Raw genomic sequence first — 14,412 nt, 5'->3', positions numbered from 1 at the left:
TATGTCTGTCTCAGTTCTACTAACCCTGATATGTCTGTCTCAGTTCTACTAACCCTGATATGTCTGTCTCAGTTCTACTAACTCAAATCCTGATATGTCTGTCTCAGTTCTACAAACCCTGATATGTTTGTCTCAGTCCTAATAACTCAAACTCTGATATGTCTGTCTCAGTCCTACTAACTCTAACCCTGATATGTCTGTCTCAGTTCTACTAACCCTGATATATCTGTCTCAGTTCTACTAACCCTGATATGTCTGTCTCAGTTCTACTAACCCTGATATGTCTGTCTCAGTTCTACTAACTCAAATCCTGATATGTCTGTCTCAGTTCTACAAACCCTGATATGTCTGTCTGAGTCCTAATAACTCAAACTCTGATATGTCTGTCTCAGTCCCACTAACTCTAAACCTGATATGTCTGTCTCAGTTCTACTAACTCTAACCCTGATATGTATGTCTCAGTCCTAATAACCCTGATATGTCTGTCTCAGTTCTACTAACTCTAACCTTGATATGCATGTCTCAGTTATACTAACCCTGATATGTCTGTCTCAGTTCTACTAATTCTAACCCTGATATGTCTGTCTCAGTTCTACTAACCCTGATAATGTCTGTCTCAGTTCTACTAATCCTGATATGTCTGTCTCAGTTCTACTAACTCTAACCCTGATATGTCTGTCTCAGTTCTACTAACCCTGATATGTCTGTCTCAGTTCTACTAACTCTAACCCTGATATGTCTGTCTCAGTTCTACTAACCCTGATATGTCTGTCTCAGTTCTACTAACCATTATATATCTGTCTCAGTTCTACTAACCCTGATATGTCTGTCTCAGTTCTACTAACCCTGATATGTCTGTCTCAGTTCTACTAACTCAAATCCTGATATGTCTGTCTCAGTTCTACAAACTCTGATATGTCTGTCTCAGTTCTACAAACCCTGATATGTCTGTCTCGGTTCTACTAACCCTGATATGTCTGTCTGAGTCCTAATAACTCAAACTCTGATATGTCTGTCTCAGTCCTAATAACTCAAACTCTGATATGTCTGTCTCAGTCCTACTAACCCTGATATGTCTGTCTCAGTCCCACTAACTCTAAACCTGATATGTCTGTCTCAGTTCTACTAACTCTAACCCTGATATGTATGTCTCAGTCCTAATAACCCTGATATGTCTGTCTCAGTTCTACTAACTCTAACCTTGATATGCCTGTCTCAGTTATACTAACCCTGATATGTCTGTCTCAGTCCTACTAACTCTAACCCTGATATGTATGTCTCAGTCCTACTAACCCTGATATGTCTGTCTCAGTCCTACTAACCCTGATATGTATGTCTCAGTCCTACTAACTCTAATCCTGATATGTCTGTCTCAGTCCTACTAACTCTATCCGGGATATGTCTCTCTCAGTCCTACTATCTCTAATCCTGATATGTCCGTCACAGTTCTACTAACTCGAATCCTGATATGTCTGTCTCAGTTCTACTAACTCGAATCCTGATATGTCTGTCTCAGTTCTACTAACTCTAATCCTGATATGTATGTCTCAGTCCTAGTAACTCTAATCCTGATATGTCCGTCTCAGTCCTGCTAACCCTGATATGTCTGTCTCAGTCCTTCTAACCTTGATATGTTTGTCTCAGTCCTAATAACTCAAACTCTGATATGTCTGTCTCAGTCCTACTAACTCTAACCCTGATATGTCTGTCTCAGTTCTACTAACCCTGATATATCTGTCTCAGTTCTACTAACCCTGATATGTCTGTCTCAGTTCTACTAACCCTGATATGTCTGTCTCAGTTCTACTAACTCAAATCCTGATATGTCTGTCTCAGTTCTACAAACCCTGATATGTCTGTCTGAGTCCTAATAACTCAAACTCTGATATGTCTGTCTCAGTCCTACTAACTCTAATCCTGATATGTCTGTCTCAGTTCTACTAACCATGATATGTCTGTCTCAGTTCTACTAATCCTGATATGTCTGTCTCAGTTCTACTAACTCTAACCCTGATATGTCTGTCTCAGTTCTACTAACCCTGATATGTCTGTCTCAGTTCTACTAACCCTGATATGTCTGTCTCAGTTCTACTAACTCAAATCCTGATATGTCTGTCTCAGTTCTACAAACCCTGATATGTTTGTCTCAGTCCTAATAACTCAAACTCTGATATGTCTGTCTCAGTCCTACTAACTCTAACCCTGATATGTCTGTCTCAGTTCTACTAACCCTGATATATCTGTCTCAGTTCTACTAACCCTGATATGTCTGTCTCAGTTCTACTAACCCTGATATGTCTGTCTCAGTTCTACTAACTCAAATCCTGATATGTCTGTCTCAGTTCTACAAACCCTGATATGTCTGTCTGAGTCCTAATAACTCAAACTCTGATATGTCTGTCTCAGTCCCACTAACTCTAAACCTGATATGTCTGTCTCAGTTCTACTAACTCTAACCCTGATATGTATGTCTCAGTCCTAATAACCCTGATATGTCTGTCTCAGTTCTACTAACTCTAACCTTGATATGCATGTCTCAGTTATACTAACCCTGATATGTCTGTCTCAGTTCTACTAATTCTAACCCTGATATGTCTGTCTCAGTTCTACTAACCCTGATAATGTCTGTCTCAGTTCTACTAATCCTGATATGTCTGTCTCAGTTCTACTAACTCTAACCCTGATATGTCTGTCTCAGTTCTACTAACCCTGATATGTCTGTCTCAGTTCTACTAACTCTAACCCTGATATGTCTGTCTCAGTTCTACTAACCCTGATATGTCTGTCTCAGTTCTACTAACCATTATATATCTGTCTCAGTTCTACTAACCCTGATATGTCTGTCTCAGTTCTACTAACCCTGATATGTCTGTCTCAGTTCTACTAACTCAAATCCTGATATGTCTGTCTCAGTTCTACAAACTCTGATATGTCTGTCTCAGTTCTACAAACCCTGATATGTCTGTCTCGGTTCTACTAACCCTGATATGTCTGTCTGAGTCCTAATAACTCAAACTCTGATATGTCTGTCTCAGTCCTAATAACTCAAACTCTGATATGTCTGTCTCAGTCCTACTAACCCTGATATGTCTGTCTCAGTCCCACTAACTCTAAACCTGATATGTCTGTCTCAGTTCTACTAACTCTAACCCTGATATGTATGTCTCAGTCCTAATAACCCTGATATGTCTGTCTCAGTTCTACTAACTCTAACCTTGATATGCCTGTCTCAGTTATACTAACCCTGATATGTCTGTCTCAGTCCTACTAACTCTAACCCTGATATGTATGTCTCAGTCCTACTAACCCTGATATGTCTGTCTCAGTCCTACTAACCCTGATATGTATGTCTCAGTCCTACTAACTCTAATCCTGATATGTCTGTCTCAGTCCTACTAACTCTATCCGGGATATGTCTCTCTCAGTCCTACTATCTCTAATCCTGATATGTCCGTCACAGTTCTACTAACTCGAATCCTGATATGTCTGTCTCAGTTCTACTAACTCGAATCCTGATATGTCTGTCTCAGTTCTACTAACTCTAATCCTGATATGTATGTCTCAGTCCTAGTAACTCTAATCCTGATATGTCCGTCTCAGTCCTGCTAACCCTGATATGTCTGTCTCAGTCCTTCTAACCTTGATATGTTTGTCTCAGTCCTAATAACTCAAACTCTGATATGTCTGTCTCAGTCCTACTAACTCTAACCCTGATATGTCTGTCTCAGTTCTACTAACCCTGATATATCTGTCTCAGTTCTACTAACCCTGATATGTCTGTCTCAGTTCTACTAACCCTGATATGTCTGTCTCAGTTCTACTAACTCAAATCCTGATATGTCTGTCTCAGTTCTACAAACCCTGATATGTCTGTCTGAGTCCTAATAACTCAAACTCTGATATGTCTGTCTCAGTCCTACTAACTCTAATCCTGATATGTCTGTCTCAGTTCTACTAACCATGATATGTCTGTCTCAGTTCTACTAATCCTGATATGTCTGTCTCAGTTCTACTAACTCTAACCCTGATATGTCTGTCTCAGTTCTACTAACCCTGATATGTCTGTCTCAGTTCTACTAACCCTGATATGTCTGTCTCAGTTCTACTAACTCAAATCCTGATATGTCTGTCTCAGTTCTACAAACCCTGATATGTTTGTCTCAGTCCTAATAACTCAAACTCTGATATGTCTGTCTCAGTCCTACTAACTCTAACCCTGATATGTCTGTCTCAGTTCTACTAACCCTGATATATCTGTCTCAGTTCTACTAACCCTGATATGTCTGTCTCAGTTCTACTAACCCTGATATGTCTGTCTCAGTTCTACTAACTCAAATCCTGATATGTCTGTCTCAGTTCTACAAACCCTGATATGTCTGTCTGAGTCCTAATAACTCAAACTCTGATATGTCTGTCTCAGTCCCACTAACTCTAAACCTGATATGTCTGTCTCAGTTCTACTAACTCTAACCCTGATATGTATGTCTCAGTCCTAATAACCCTGATATGTCTGTCTCAGTTCTACTAACTCTAACCTTGATATGCATGTCTCAGTTATACTAACCCTGATATGTCTGTCTCAGTTCTACTAATTCTAACCCTGATATGTCTGTCTCAGTTCTACTAACCCTGATAATGTCTGTCTCAGTTCTACTAATCCTGATATGTCTGTCTCAGTTCTACTAACTCTAACCCTGATATGTCTGTCTCAGTTCTACTAACCCTGATATGTCTGTCTCAGTTCTACTAACTCTAACCCTGATATGTCTGTCTCAGTTCTACTAACCCTGATATGTCTGTCTCAGTTCTACTAACCATTATATATCTGTCTCAGTTCTACTAACCCTGATATGTCTGTCTCAGTTCTACTAACCCTGATATGTCTGTCTCAGTTCTACTAACTCAAATCCTGATATGTCTGTCTCAGTTCTACAAACTCTGATATGTCTGTCTCAGTTCTACAAACCCTGATATGTCTGTCTCAGTTCTACTAACCCTGATATGTCTGTCTGAGTCCTAATAACTCAAACTCTGATATGTCTGTCTCAGTCCTAATAACTCAAACTCTGATATGTCTGTCTCAGTCCTACTAACCCTGATATGTCTGTCTCAGTCCCACTAACTCTAAACCTGATATGTCTGTCTCAGTTCTACTAACTCTAACCCTGATATGTATGTCTCAGTCCTAATAACCCTGATATGTCTGTCTCAGTTCTACTAACTCTAACCTTGATATGCCTGTCTCAGTTATACTAACCCTGATATGTCTGTCTCAGTCCTACTAACTCTAACCCTGATATGTATGTCTCAGTCCTACTAACCCTGATATGTCTGTCTCAGTCCTACTAACCCTGATATGTATGTCTCAGTCCTACTAACTCTAATCCTGATATGTCTGTCTCAGTCCTACTAACTCTATCCGGGATATGTCTCTCTCAGTCCTACTATCTCTAATCCTGATATGTCCGTCACAGTTCTACTAACTCGAATCCTGATATGTCTGTCTCAGTTCTACTAACTCGAATCCTGATATGTCTGTCTCAGTTCTACTAACTCTAATCCTGATATGTATGTCTCAGTCCTAGTAACTCTAATCCTGATATGTCCGTCTCAGTCCTGCTAACCCTGATATGTCTGTCTCAGTCCTTCTAACCTTGATATGTTTGTCTCAGTCCTAATAACTCAAACTCTGATATGTCTGTCTCAGTCCTACTAACTCTAACCCTGATATGTCTGTCTCAGTTCTACTAACCCTGATATATCTGTCTCAGTTCTACTAACCCTGATATGTCTGTCTCAGTTCTACTAACCCTGATATGTCTGTCTCAGTTCTACTAACTCAAATCCTGATATGTCTGTCTCAGTTCTACAAACCCTGATATGTCTGTCTGAGTCCTAATAACTCAAACTCTGATATGTCTGTCTCAGTCCCACTAACTCTAAACCTGATATGTCTGTCTCAGTTCTACTAACCCTGATATGTCTGTCTCAGTTCTACTAACTCTAACCCTGATATGTATGTCTCAGTCCTAATAACCCTGATATGTCTGTCTCAGTTCTACTAACTCTAACCTTGATATGCCTGTCTCAGTTATACTAACCCTGATATGTCTGTCTCAGTTCTACTAATCCTGATATGTCTGTATCAGTTCTACTACCCTGCTTGCTGCAATGGAAAAGCTTGAGTTTGTTTGAGAGAAAGAGGAACGACTGGTTTCACAAGTTCTCAGTATTGCTGACAAATCATACAGGCTGTGTGTGTCTTCTGTGTCAGTACATACAGTAGGTGTCTATGGGTGGAGGGCCGAGGCGTTTGTGCTTTCAGCTGAATGGAGAAGATAAGAAGGAGGGGTTTTATCTGAGTGGGGGAAGGTTAGAGGTAGATAGACACATTAATAGGCTAGAATAACAGCAGACACAGCTCTGGGCATCAGGGTACACACACACACACACACACACACACACACACACACACACACACACACACACACACACACACACACACACACACACACACACACACACACACACACACACACACACACACACACACACACACACACACACACACACACACACACACACACACACACACACACGGTATAAAGGGATTTTAAGGCCAGAAGGTTATATGCATACTATTTACCACTAAGTGCTGACGTAAGTTGTTTCTACATCTTTGATGTCAGGAGGGATCTTGACACCATTTATTGATGTTTACAGCCCCTCATCACTATGCCGACTCATAGAGGGCTGTGTCAGCACAGTTGGGTTTGTTCCCAAGCCTACAGAAGACACTGTATTTCTTCCATCCGTGTGTGTGTTGTCTCATGGGGTCGGGATAGAGTAATGATAAATGACTATTCCTTCTTTATTAAACTGTTTGATTCTATTGACTTTCTATTCTATTGTACCATACTCTACTGTCTTCTATCCTCCAGAGGAAAGCTACTTTGGGACGGTGTACACATCAGATGACCGGGGCATCCTGTACTCTAAGTCTCTAGAGCGTCACCTGTTTGGTGGGGAAGGGAAGAGCGACTTCACCAACGTCACCTCCATGAGAGGAGTGTACCTCACCAACATACTGGAGGAGGGTACGCAACTACGCATCAACACAATCTGGGTCCTATTCTTTAGGAACGTTACCAGTCCGAAACGGGGAGGGACTCTTATAATCTACACCCGTCACAGCCAGAAGAGGACTGGCCACCCCTCAGAGCCTGCTTCCTCTCTAGGTTTATAATCTACACCCGTCACAGCCAGAAGAGGACTGGCCACCCCTCAGAGCCTGGTTTCTCTCTAGGTTTATAATCTACACCCGTCACAGCCAGAAGAGGACTGGCCACCCCTCAGAGCCTGCTTCCTCTCTAGATTTATAATCTACACCCGTCACAGCCAGAAGAGGACTGGCCACCCCTCAGAGCCTGCTTCCTCTCTAGGTTTATAATCTACACCCGTCACAGCCAGAAGAGGACTGGCCACCCCTCAGAGCCTGCTTCCTCTCTAGGTTTATAATCTACACCCGTCACAGCCAGAAGAGGACTGGCCACCCCTCAGAGCCTGGTTTCTCTCTAGGTTTATAATCTACACCCGTCACAGCCAGAAGAGGACTGGCCACCCCTCAGAGCCTGCTTCCTCTCTAGATTTATAATCTACACCCGTCACAGCCAGAAGAGGACTGGCCACCCCTCAGAGCCTGCTTCCTCTCTAGGTTTATAATCTACACCCGTCACAGCCAGAAGAGGACTGGCCACCCCTCAGAGCCTGCTTCCTCTCTAGGTTTATAATCTACACCCGTCACAGCCAGAAGAGGACTGGCCACCCCTCAGAGCCTGCTTCCTCTCTAGGTTTATAATCTACACCCGTCACAGCCAGAAGAGGACTGGCCACCCCTCAGAGCCTGCTTCCTCTCTAGGTTTATAATCTACACCCGTCACAGCCAGAAGAGGACTGGCCACCCCTCAGAGCCTGCTTCCTCTCTAGGTTTATAATCTACACCCGTCACAGCCAGAAGAGGACTGGCCACCCCTCAGAGCCTGCTTCCTCTCTAGGTTTATAATCTACACCCGTCACAGCCAGAAGAGGACTGGCCACCCCTCAGAGCCTGCTTCCTCTCTAGGTTTATTCAAATGGTTCTGGCCTTTCTAGGGATTTTTTCCAAGCCACTGTGCTTCTACATCTGCATGGCTTGCTGTTTGGGATTTTAGGCCTGGTTTCTGTTTAAGCACTTAGTGACACCTGCCAATGTTAAAAGGGCTTTGTAAATACATTTGATTGATTGATACCTGAACTTGTCCAATATAAAATGCATGTAGTTTATAGGTGGGGTTTCAACTTGCTGATTAAAGTGTGAATGCAAGTATTTTTTAGTGGCAGAAATATGACAATTACTAATCTAATTACTAATTACTAATCCAAATTAAAACGTTTTTTCCTGGGTATTGTTTTTGACAGACGGCCGCATTCGGACAGTCATTTCATTTAATCGAGGGGGAGAGTGGACACTCCTCAACAAGCCCCAGAATGTTGAGTGTGGTGAGGATTCAAGAAATGATGTGAGAACTAACTTCATTCCCTCCTCTGACAATTAAGTGTCTCGAGTAGAGTATGTTGATGCTTATTATATGATTGTGAACACTGGATTCGTGTGTGTGTGTGTGTGTGTGTGTGTGTGTGTGTGTGTGTGTGTGTGTGTGTGTGTGTGTGTGTGTGTGTGTGTGTGTGTGTGACAGTGTAACTTGCACATCCACGGTGAGCACAGTCGCTACAACGGCATCACTCCAATGCTGCCTCTCTCTGACCCCACTGCCGTTGGCCTTGTCATCGCCCACGGTAACCAAACTGTCAATCATACATATCAAAGACATGTTGCATTGTGAAACTTCTGTATTACCGTAGTGTACAGGATGTTGTGCACTACATTTAGCATTGTAGGGAATCTTGAATAGACTACACAGGAAATTCTCCCTCCCTAATAATTCAGTCATCACTACAAAAAGCTGATCCCATATATAGTCCACTATATATGCCCGGTCCCCATTCGTTCCCTTACCATTTAATGTTTGCAGATCAGTAATGTGAGATCAGTATGGTGAAAGCTCTCTATCCAGGCCCTTCAGGTCAGAAAACATTGGAGGGTTAGGGCTAAATGGAGGGGTAGGAAGACATTTGGGACCGGATGACTGACAGATAGAACATGCTTTCGGACACATCCCCCACCCTCGAGCTGTCCCAGAATGTGTGTGACCTTTCTATGACCTCTGCCCTTTGACCGGTCAGGCAGTGTGGGGGACTCCATCTCGTCAACACGGCCTGACGTGTACGTGTCGGAGGACGGGGGGTACAAGTGGAGGGGATCCTTGAGGGGCCCTCATCACTACAGCATCCTGGACGCTGGGGGGCTCGTCGTGGCTGTGGAGGCCCACCCCATGGACGGCCAAATCAACACCATCAAGTACTGAACACCCCACGCACGCACACACACACAGTCGGTGGCATGTAGAAAGATTGGGTGTAAGAAAGATGCTTTTTATTCACACCCCCACCCAAGTGACATCCTCTGAGTGTTTTGTTTGTGTGTGTGTGTGTGTGTGTGTGTGTGTGTGTGTGTGTGTGTGTGTGTGTGTGTGTGTGTGTGTGTGTGTGTGTGTGTGTGTGTGTGTGTGTGTGTGTGTGTGTGTGTGTGTGTGTGTTTGACTATGGAGTGTGTATGTGTCTATCCGCTCTTCTCTCCCGATGAAGTTGTGAATGTGTCTATAAGCAGTCCACTATCCGGTAACTCTGTATGTGTGTGTTTTAATCCTGTGTACTTCATGCGTGTGTGTGTGTGCTTGCATGTTCACAATCAGATGTTTATACAGGGCCGTATTCATTAGGCACCAAACGAAAGAAATCAACCTTAACTTTGTCCAATAGAAAGGCTCGTTTTAGTTTTCTGTTGCAAAGCGTTTTGTGCACTACTGAAAACGACCCTGTATGTCATTGTCCAGGTTCTCCACAGATGAGGGCCAGTGTTGGAAGGTGTACAACTTTACAGAGCAGCCCATCTTCTTCGCTGGCCTGACATCCGAGCCGGGCACCAAGACCATGAACATCAGCGTGTGGGGCTACCGGCCTGAGGACGACCACCAGCCCATGTGGGTGGTGGTCACCATTGACTTCCAGAGTCTCCTCACTAGAGAGTGTGGGTGAATCTCAATGATATTTTCTTGATTTTTTGTGTCCTGTGACTACTCGTCTCCTTGTCAAAACTCAGTGGAGGAGAATGTCTGAGAGGAGGAACCTTGGATCTTCTACTCCAATGCTTTTTGAGAAGGAGGTGAGGAGAGTGGTCACGAGGAATCAAGGAAAGATGATTGAGATTCCCCCTGTGAGTCACTTGTTTGTTGTCAAATATAATATCTCCAATGATCATAATCATTAAACCAACAACAGACATTTCACAAAGAATGAAACAGTAGCTAGCTTTCTATTGTGAGAATTCCCAAAGAGTGTCGTCAAATATGTGGTTTCCATATGTTTGATGTGTTTGATACCATTCCATTGATTCCATTCCAGCTATTACAATGAGTTTGCCCTCCTATAGATCCTTCCACAAGCCACCTTTGGTGTGCACCCCTGTGGGTCACTAGGAACGGAATTGAACATACTGATATCGATAAATATATCCTAAAATTGGCAAGTCTCAATAGTCTCTCTCTATTGGTTAACGTTGCTTTCCTATAGGTGGTAACCAGGACTATGTTCAGTGGTTGGCCCATGCCACAGAGGGCGGGGACTTGGCCACAGAGGGGTGTGTCTTGGGCTACAAGGAGACCTTCAGGAGGCTGAGGAAGCTGTCTGTCTGCAGGAATGGACGGGACTACGTGGTGAGCAGGCAGAAAAGCCCCTGCCCCTGCACCAGAGAGGACTACCTATGGTAAGAAACACTGTCAGGGGTCCAGTCTAAACTGACAAGGATATTCAGTTATGGTCCTGGAGGACCGTAACACTACTGGGTCGTAATTCAGTAGTAACCAGAAGAAAACAAACTGAAACAGAAAGGAACTACCTGAACTTAGAACTCGTTTTCATTGTCTGTTGAAAAACAAAATGCTTTGTTGTGCCCTAATAAATTCAACCCTGGTTTTCATTCTCTCCCTCTAGTCAGGGATACATTCAGATACAGGAAACCAGAAGTTGAAAGCTGTCCATTTAAAGGCACAATCTGTTACTTAATTTATAGTAAAAAAGCATTTTTTTCTCTAATTGTGCCTTTGAGGCAAAGGCAGAGTCAACGCAGACCCAAACATAACATTACTAACAAGGCATATGCTGTGTCTGTGGTTGAAATGGCCTAACATGTCTCTCCTTTCCAACAGTGACTATGGTTACTATCGTCATGAGAACAGCTCAGAGTGTATGAGACAACTGGACACTGCAGACCACGCCCTGGAGGTGTGTCTAAATGGAGAGGAGGAGGAGCTTAGGACATCCGGGTAATTATGACACACACACATTTGTTTTATTATCCTTGTGGGCACCAAACAATTGATTCCCATTGAAAATCCTATTTTTCCTGACCCTAACCCTAACCATAACCCCTAACCATAACTCCTAACCCTATCCCCTAACCCTAATAGTATCCCTAACCCTAAACTTAACCCCTAAGCCTTTTTAACCTTTTTCCTTGTGGGGACCGGCGAAATGTGGTCCCCACAAAGATAGTCAAACCAAACGGCAGCGTAGCCTAGTGGTTACAGCGTTGGACTAGTAACCGGAAGGTTGTGAGTTCAAACCCCCGAGCTGACAAGGTACAAATCTGTCGTTCTGCCCCTGAACAGGCAGTTAACCCACTGTTCCCAGGCCGTCATTGAAAATAAGAATATGTTCTTAACTGACTTGCCTGGTTAAATAAAGGTTAAAAAAATAAAATAAAAAAAATAAAAAAACACACAGTTCACCATGTGGTCTCCATGTGTAGGTACCGTAAGGTTCCCGGTGATAAGTGTGAGGGAGGTTTCACTCCCCTGCACATAAAGGAGACAGTCAACAGGCATTGTGGGAACTCCAGTCATCCCCCCACTGCCAGCCCATATTCTGAAACCCCGGTGAGTGTGACCTGTGCATCTGTGTGGGTCTCCTTTGAGTGTGTGCTTGGGTTATTGCTCACGGTGTGAAAGGTGTGAATTAATGTATAATGTAACAGTGTTCTTCATTCTCGGGAGACACACGTTGTGAGCTGGGTTTTGTTCCAGCCCAGTACTAACACACCTGATTCAATCAATCAATGGCTTGATAACTGGTTGATGAGTTGAATCAGTTGTGTCAGCGGTGTGCTGGAACAAAAGCCTACACACCCTCTGGGTACTTCCGCATCAGAAAATACAGCCCCACATATTAGATGATTCATTGCGTCACATGATAAAGGTTTATAGCGTTTAGAATATTATGACCAGAAATATGATAATGCTATGTCTGTATTTCAGAGAGAGAAGATGCTGTTGATCGTAGTTTGTGTTGGATCGGGGATTGTCATTCTGGTGGCTGTTGCCACTGCTGTCTATACTGTAAGGAGAATGGGCTATGGAAATAGGTGAGCCTCGTACACATTTATGCGCACGAGCATGCAAGAACACACACACACACACACACACACACACACACACACACACACTGCTCAGGTACAAGTGCACATTGAAATGCCTGCTTCCGTTCTGGTCCTAAATATTGACATGCCTTGTGGCTCTGCTCCGCCCCCTACAGGGCGCCAACGTATCGCTTCTCTGTCCTGCAGCTTCAGGACGACGACTGCTCCATTGCCGCCGACCCAGAGAGTGTCGCCAGTAGCAACGGAACATCAGTCTTCCCAGTGGATTCAGATGATGTGAGTGTTGTTGGCTTTAACATGGTGGCTAAAGGCACTTAGGATTTATAGGACATTTTGTGTGCATAGCAAAAAGGCTGAATGTGTGTGAACTTGTGCATTTAAGGGCAGTGTTATGGTCATGTTGGCCCGTCAATTGTTTTAAATGAACGATGATCCATTTACAAGACGTAATGTGGAAAATAGTGATACCTTCCCTCTGTTGTCCCCCCGTTTTGTAGGATCTTATTGAATGAACAACATGAGATGAAATATCTTGACGATGATCTCCAGAGCTTGGCCATTTGGATGCACGACATTCCACTTGTTGTATTACGTACCTGCTGCATCTCAATGGAAAGATGTCTAGGGTTTGTAAGGAACAAATTGCAGATATCATGTAGATGGTATGCAGATGTCCCAAGCTATTTATTGAGCGAAGAACACTTCCCACTGGACACTGGTTGAACCAACGTAGAATAGACGTTGAATTGAGTTTATTTCAAGTTTCACTGCTCTGTTTTTAAGTATTTCATGAATTAACAGTTTGTCTCTGTCTGATGACATTATCTATGTGTGGAACACTTTCTTCAACTTGCACAATTTTGTATGGTGCTTGCAACGCAATTGATAGTGGGTTGGATTCTCGATTTGGATAAAAGCGTCTGCTAAATGGCCTATATTTATTATTATTATTATTATTACCACTGTTCACTAGTCTGTATTTTGATGAGGCCCTGAATAATGTGCATTCCTAATAAATCAATACAGTAATGTTAGAATAGCGATGTAATGGAAATAAAGTGCCTGATTACCTCAATTATTCTGTATTTACTCTGCAGGAACAATCAACTGTTATCTGTTATTCATTGTAAATGTATTCCTCATGTCTCTACTCCTTTATCTTTAACTCTGCATTGTTGAAAAAGGCCCCGTAAGTCTACACCTGTTGTTTATGAAGCATGTGACAAATAACACATGATTGATTTGACATGTAGAGTGGATCCACAGCAAGTAGGAGATTACTATCAACTTGTTTTGTATTTGAATAGATTACCTTCTGTTAGTCAGCACCTCACCTAAAGTGTCTATGTTCTTTAATTGTTTTACTTCCTAGGTGGAGTTTTTTGTAGCCTTATTGCTTACCTGTACAATGTGCCATATGGGTTAGGGCTCCACCCAATGGGTTCTACTTGTTCTTTCTGGACAGGACCACCCACAAATGATATCCCTGTTTGAATTCTTTAAAAGTGCATCATTCCTTCCTCGTTGATTAGACATAATTGGAAAGGTAAAAGCCACGTGATGGTGCCCTTGCATTTACTTGTCCAATCTGGTAATAATGATCAATGATTGCCGGGTGCAGGAGGAAGGATGCACTTTTCATTCAACTACTCTCCCCACACAAGAGGGCGCTGTGCAGCATATCCTCTCCCGATGGGTCTTTGCCAAGTCTTGTGCCTATGCTTTGCCCCTCCTTTAGAGCTGATGTGACTTCGAGTGTGTGTCATGAACAACAGCACTAGCAACAAAAGTGAAATTGGCTGTTTCCTTCTAAATAAAAG

At 43.0% G+C, this 14,412-nt stretch overlaps 1 protein-coding gene and 1 long non-coding RNA gene across 3 annotated transcripts in view; both read left to right on the top strand.

Annotated features, from left to right (window-relative positions):
- Positions 1-13,667, top strand: part of LOC118379993 (sortilin-like) — a gene marked incomplete at its 5' end in the record, with an annotated part of 40,869 nt that extends 27,202 nt beyond the window's left edge. The window contains 11 exons of the mRNA XM_052491628.1: positions 6,942-7,097; positions 8,458-8,558; positions 8,736-8,835; positions 9,283-9,457; positions 9,993-10,186; positions 10,729-10,921; positions 11,364-11,480; positions 11,966-12,092; positions 12,471-12,577; positions 12,748-12,868; positions 13,090-13,667. Coding sequence (XP_052347588.1) covers positions 6,942-7,097; positions 8,458-8,558; positions 8,736-8,835; positions 9,283-9,457; positions 9,993-10,186; positions 10,729-10,921; positions 11,364-11,480; positions 11,966-12,092; positions 12,471-12,577; positions 12,748-12,868; positions 13,090-13,104 — 1,406 coding nt within the window. The remainder of the gene's footprint in view (positions 1-6,941; positions 7,098-8,457; positions 8,559-8,735; positions 8,836-9,282; positions 9,458-9,992; positions 10,187-10,728; positions 10,922-11,363; positions 11,481-11,965; positions 12,093-12,470; positions 12,578-12,747; positions 12,869-13,089) is intronic.
- On the top strand, positions 7,135-8,448 carry LOC127914668 (uncharacterized). 2 transcript variants are annotated; one of them, XR_008089316.1, is made up of 3 exons: positions 7,135-7,238; positions 7,307-7,578; positions 7,783-8,448. It is a non-coding gene; the product is annotated as an uncharacterized LOC127914668 (long non-coding RNA). The 2 variants fall into 2 exon arrangements; XR_008089315.1 differs by having other exon boundaries at positions 7,715-8,448.
- Positions 13,668-14,412: the final 745 nt, after the last annotated feature.

The sequence above is a fragment of the Oncorhynchus keta genome, chromosome 33 (assembly GCF_023373465.1).
Source record: "Oncorhynchus keta strain PuntledgeMale-10-30-2019 chromosome 33, Oket_V2, whole genome shotgun sequence".
Classification (NCBI taxonomy): domain Eukaryota; kingdom Metazoa; phylum Chordata; class Actinopteri; order Salmoniformes; family Salmonidae; genus Oncorhynchus; species Oncorhynchus keta.
The sequence above is the reverse complement of the archived record's forward strand: the minus strand, read 5'-3'. Positions and strand labels throughout refer to the sequence as shown.